At 38.8% G+C, this 6,000-nt stretch overlaps 1 protein-coding gene across 4 annotated transcripts in view; it reads left to right on the forward strand.

Moving 5' to 3' along the window:
- The window catches only part of safb (scaffold attachment factor B), a 52,202-nt gene extending 46,402 nt beyond the window's left edge, over nt 1-5,800 (forward strand). The window contains exons 22-24 of one of the 4 annotated variants that reach the window (XR_010015984.1): nt 1,307-1,373; nt 2,562-2,620; nt 5,435-5,514. Coding sequence is in view for 3 of the 4 variants with exons in the window: in XM_063032380.1 (XP_062888450.1) it covers nt 1,307-1,373; nt 5,435-5,597 (230 nt within the window). In the remaining variant the exon portion in view is untranslated. Of the gene's footprint in view, nt 1-1,306; nt 1,374-2,556; nt 2,621-5,434 lie in introns of all 4 variants that reach the window. The other 3 variants (XM_063032381.1, XM_063032380.1, XM_063032382.1) reach the window with 3 other exon arrangements.
- Nucleotides 5,801-6,000: the final 200 nt, after the last annotated feature.

Here is a 6,000-nt window from a genome sequence, read left to right on the forward strand (position 1 = left end):
GTCCAGATAAGACATGATGATAGTATTGCACAGGGTGTCCTCGATAGCAGGTTGAGGTAAAGAGGTTACTAACAGTCTGAATGGGGAGGGTCATCGCTTCACCGGCTATAGGTTGACTCATTGAGCCTAATAGCAAGGGTATTAATGACCTCATATAGCTCTCTTTGGAGCAGTGCAATTACTGTATGTGCTCCTCTGTTCCACTAAGGTGGCATGTAGAGCCTGAAAAACATACAGAATTGCCATGATTTTCTGGAGGGTCCTTTGTTCTACCACAGCCTCCATCCATTATGTCCAGTTTGGCTCCTATAACCCTAATCAAATCCTGGTTAGGCCACCTTGGAGTCTTGTGTTTAATTCTATCGCCTCCATCATGATTTAAATTAGTCAGCTCCATCATAGGTACATCGTCGTATCCAAGACACCTTCAAGTGGCATCCATCATTACGAATCCCACCACCCACGGCATGTCCTTCTTTCATTATTATCATCGGGAAGGAGGTGAGAAGCCTGAAGACACACACACGCCGATTCAGGAACAGCTTCTTCCCCTCTGCCATCTGATTTCTAAATGGACATTGAACCCGTGGACATGATCTCACTACTTTTGTAATTTGGGGGGGGTGGGGTTGGGATTTATTAGCACTACTTATTTTAATTTTGCTATTTAATAGAATATATATACTTCAGCTTTATTTCTCTAAATATTGAGAGGCGGTTTTCTTGAAAAGGCATTGGTGAATCACTTATCCTGAGAAGTCAGGAAAACTGCATCTGCTTCAACAGCAGTTGTTTGACCTCAACTGGAACAAAGCAGTTTCAATGGTGGGACAATTTTTTTTAACCACGTAGAACAATTCCCTTCACTGCCATCAGGCTGCAGCTCATGTGACTAGTCTTGACAACAGCACCTAGGCCCATGAACTGCAGGGGAACACCACCATCTATAGATTCTGCATGTGCTGGAAATCTTGAGTAACACAAAATATTGGAAGAACTCAGCAAGTCAGGCTGCTTCTATGGAGGGGAAATAAGTAGTCAATGTCTTGGGCTGAGACTTTTGGATCTGAATCCTTAAAAACCCCCTCCTGAACAAAAGCAAGCACTATTGTGGTTCAAGAATTTAACGGGTTTCCCAATGGCAGTGACAATTAATCTGTATTTGGCAGTGATGTCAACATCCAGAAGAATAAATTAATAACCCATAATATGACCTCATTTTTTGTTAATCTTCTATAAAATCATTACTCATGACTGGTGTAAGGCTATTTTTTGTGTAGAATAATCTTGTCTTCTGCCATTGTAGGTGGTGATAGAGGCATTCCTGCCCAGTCTGGACAAGGTCATATGATGCAACGAGGAGGAATGCCAGGGTAAGAAGACATGTTTTATTAAGTGTGGAGCTGTTAGCTTTTGAAGTATTGGCTATTGCTGAATCCAGCTGAGCTCAAATAATGGTTTTGAATTATATTTGATTACAAGTGGCTTCATAGCACTGACATTATAATCTATATTCACTAGGGTCTGATTTGGGATACGGCCCTAATTTTATAGGATGAAGGAGGCCTTTCTCAGCAACCTTTTTGCAGGTGGGGAAATACCTTGGTGGATCATCCAAACTAACTGGGGTATTATTTAGCGCCAGTTGATAGTCCTGAAAATAGGGCTAATTGAGAATGTTCTGAGGTTAATCCCAAAAGTTGGAGGTGAGACTGGTTTTGGGATTATACCTGAACTGGAATCACCAAATTGTTCCCCAGTGTAGTTTCTAGTTTCCAAATAGAAATTTGATATTACTCTGTATTTGTGCTGCTGTTCTGTAGTTCTATTTTTAACTGGACCTTGCATTTCAGAATGTTACTATGCACTGTTTTAATGAATTAGATTCGTGAGCCTTAAATCTCAAAATTGCCCACATGCTGTGAAAATTTGTAATTGTGTTTTAACAAAAATTTCTTTTTCATTCCATGTCACAAATATGTGCTCACTTGAATTAGTTCTTGTTGAACTCCAGAAGTCACTTTTGTGTCTTTACACTAGAACATGCTGTCTTCCATCATTTCTTGCATCTGTTTCAAATAAGAACTGCATGCATCTGGTTTCTGAAAATTAAATACTTTCCTGATAAAGTTTACAAGAATTAATTGACAGTTAATCTAATATGGCTAGTTTCTCCAGATGCTCCCGTATTTGTTTTAATTGTCCAGTTTCCCAGTTGTATTTGCAGAAGCAATGAATTCATGTCTGCAGTATCACCTTTCTGAAAGTTGTTTTTGAAATGGGAGTGTGAAGTGTCCCTAGTTCAACTGGCCACCTTTCAAGATTTGTCTCAAAATCTTGGCCTAACTTTTGCTTAACAGCTCATTTTACCTAATTTGTTTACCCTTAACATCTGCTTGAATGGTTTCATCATTTGTCTTCAATGGTAGATGAAACCAGCATCCTGCAACTGAATGTGACTGTTTTCTTAAATGAAGGTTACTTGGTGAAATTGAAATACTTGATAATGAACTACTTTTGTGAAAAGGTTGATCCCAATCCTTCTCATTTTACCAGAGCAGCTGAGTTCAGTTGGCATTCTCGGAGCAACTTATGACTGATGTAAATATGCAGAATGGAGGTCAGTATAGTCTTCATTGCTGCTGGCATTAGTGAATGAAGTCACTGCTGTTATCCATTCCATTTTGCTCCATTTACTGAGAAGCAAGTGTCCAATTGCTCAAATGTGCTTTAAAATATGTGCTTCATCTTGAACCAATAGAAGGAAATCAGCAAATGATCAGACATAATTATATTTGTGCTCGTCAGGATTCAGCAAATTAAATATTAAAAACTGATTTTAAAAACTAATGAAATTGAGTGTTTTTTAAGAGTGGATGGATTGTGCATGTTTGCATATCAATGATTTGAAAATGGGGCCAGAATGTGCATCATCTGAATATGGTATTAAAATGAATAGCATTATAAATAATTTTGATGATCCAAAGAAGCTACATTGGAAGGAGTTAAAAGAAAGTTGTTGTAGCAAGGAGAGTACAGCACCTGGTTTACCAACATTTCGACCTGATAAGATGTGAATAAATACAAATAGGGGGAGTATTTCAAAACCTCCATCTATAGATAACAGACCATTTCTGCTGCTTGAGGGGAATAGAAACCATCAGGTTGTGTTGTTGTTGTCGGTGTTTAAGAATTAAATGAAAGGGTAAAACAAGATGAGTGCAGAAGGGCCACTGCTTATTTGTAGATTAGAAATACAGAAACTGCTTTTCAGTTGGGTACAAAACTGGGACACTTGCCCATTTGAATACACAGTTCCTATAAAAAGCATTCACCTCCCTTGGAAGTTTTCATGTTTTATTGTTTTGCAACATTGAATCACAGTGGCTTTAATTTGGCTTTTTTGACACTGATCAAAAAACAACACTTTCATGTCAAAGTGAAAATAGATCTCTACAAAGTGATATAAGTGTAAAATTCAAAATTAATTGCATAAGTTCCCCCCCCCCCCCCCGGCACCAAATCATCACTGGTGCAGCCAGTTGGTTTTAGAATTCACATAATTAGTTAATTGCTGATCACCTGTGTGCAGTCAAGGTGTTTCCATTGATTGTTGTGAAAATATACCTGTATCTGAAAGAACCAACTGCTGATGAGTCAGTATCCTAGCAAAAACTACAGCATGAAGACAAAACAAAGCTCCAAGCTACTCCGTAAAAAGGTTATTGAAAAGTACAAGTCAGGAGGAGATGGATACAAGAGAAATTCTAAGTCACTGAAAATCCATTGAAGTACATATAGTTAAGTCAATCATCAAGAAGTGGAAAGAAAATGCCAGGCTATGAACCTGCCTAGATCAGGCTGCCCTCAAAAACTAGATGACCAGGCAAGAAGGAGATGAGTGAGGGAGGCCTCCAAGAGACCTGTAACAACTGAAGTACAATCTTTAGTGGCTGCGCGTACAATTGTTGCCCCAGTGCTTCACCAGTTACAGCTTTATGGGGGAATGGCAAAGAGAAAGCCACCGTTGGAAAATCTTGGCTTAAGTTTGTCAGGAGGCATGTGGGAGACTCTGAAGTCAGCTGGAAGAAGGATCTACAGTCTGATGAAATCAAACTTGAGCTTTTAGCCGTCAGACTAACACTATGTTTGGCGTAAACATCATCAAAAACCTACCATGAAACATGGTGTGGGGATGCTTCACTGCAGCAAAATACAGGGAAATCCTGATGCAGTTTGCAAGAGAACTGCAACTTGGAAGATTTGTTTTCCAGCAAGACAATGACCCCAAGCATAAAGAAAGCCAAGGCTACACAGCAAAGTTGATGTCCTGGAGTGGCTAAGTCAGAGTCCAGACCATAATTCAATTGAGAATGTATGGCTGTTCACTCACAATCCCCATACAATCTGACAGCTTGAACAGTTTTGTAAAGAAGAATGGGGAAAATTGCCATGTCCAGATGTGCAAAGCTGATTGAGACCTCTCCACACAGTCAAAGCAATAATTACTGTCAAAGCTGCATTTACTTGAAGGGGGTGAATACTTGGGCAGTCAATTATTTTGTAGTGTCCATGTGTGCAGAGCTGATGGAGACCTATCCACACACATTCCAGGCTATACTTGCAGCCAAAGGTGCATCTACTAAATTTTAACTTGAAGGGGATGATTACTTAACCATTCAATTGTTTCATATTTCATTATTCTAATTTATACTTCGTAGAGATCTATTTTTACTTTCAAAAAAGCCAATTTAAATTCATTGTGATTCTGTATTGTAAAATAATGAAACCTGAAAACTTTTGGGGTGGGGGGGAATACTTTTTAGGCACTATTTCTATTCAGTAATGTCAGTATTAATAAGCTGATCATGTTTAATGTTTGCTTGTGCATCATGTTAAAGAAAATGTTGATCAGTGACTCTTACTGACATTCTGATATAGATTGAACACTTGGAGTTCTAGGAAAGTGCACATCAATATTAAGTTACATTTTTTGTCATCCTTTGCTTCCTGTTTATTTGAGATACCGTGTGGAATAGGCCCTTCTGGCCCTTTGAACCATGCCACCCAGCAATCCCGATTTAATCCCTAATCACAGGACAATTTACAATGACCAATTAACATACTAACCAGTATGTCTTTGGGAGGAACCCATGCAGTCATGGGGAGAATATAAAATGCCTTGCAGGCAGTGGCGGGAAATGAACCAGAGTTGCTAGTACTGTAAATGCTGCAACTGATCAGTATTTGACATTTGGAATTGAGATTTCATTTTCTTCTAGGATTTTGGCATGCCGTTTTTATTTTGAAGGTTGGAAACATTGCCTCTCTGGTTCTACTATTTGTACATAGTTTCACAGTGGAGTAACTTGGGTCACCTAACTGGCTTGCCTATGTGTGGTTCTTGTCAATCAGTTTATCCTTTGTTCCCCAGGCATGGAGGATTTGTGCAAGGAGGGAACCAGCAGACTGTTCAACCGATGAACCGTACTGTGCAGATAATGTCTGGAGGTGGCATGCAAGGATCAGGCAACTTTGGCGACCAAGACCGAGCACAGAGACCATCCAATGATCCCCGTTTCCAACGTCGTTACTAGATCTTGTTTGTATTAACAGATTTTAATGTAAAGGAATTCTTTAGTGGTGCATAGTGCTAATCACAGTACCAGGTTCTTGTGTATTTTTGTTTACTGCCTCTGAAACCAGAATTGTTTTGGAATTATTGATCATTTCATGGTTACTTTATTGTTAAAGTACTTGTACTGAAATTAGGCTCTACTGTAGAGTCGCTTCAATTTTCCATGAATAAAGGTTTTAAAAAAAAAAAGACGGTTTGAGTATTATTTTGGGGTTTGTAACTCATATCTGACAGTTTTGATAATATGCACTAGTTAAAGAAGTATCTTCACATGTATTGTTTTAGTCTTCCACATGGATCTTAATGTAATTACCTACGAAAGTTAATGAAGTACTGTACCTATAAAGTATATACCCACCCCT

This window comes from Mobula hypostoma, chromosome 24 (assembly GCF_963921235.1).
Source record: "Mobula hypostoma chromosome 24, sMobHyp1.1, whole genome shotgun sequence".
Lineage (NCBI taxonomy): Eukaryota > Metazoa > Chordata > Chondrichthyes > Myliobatiformes > Myliobatidae > Mobula > Mobula hypostoma.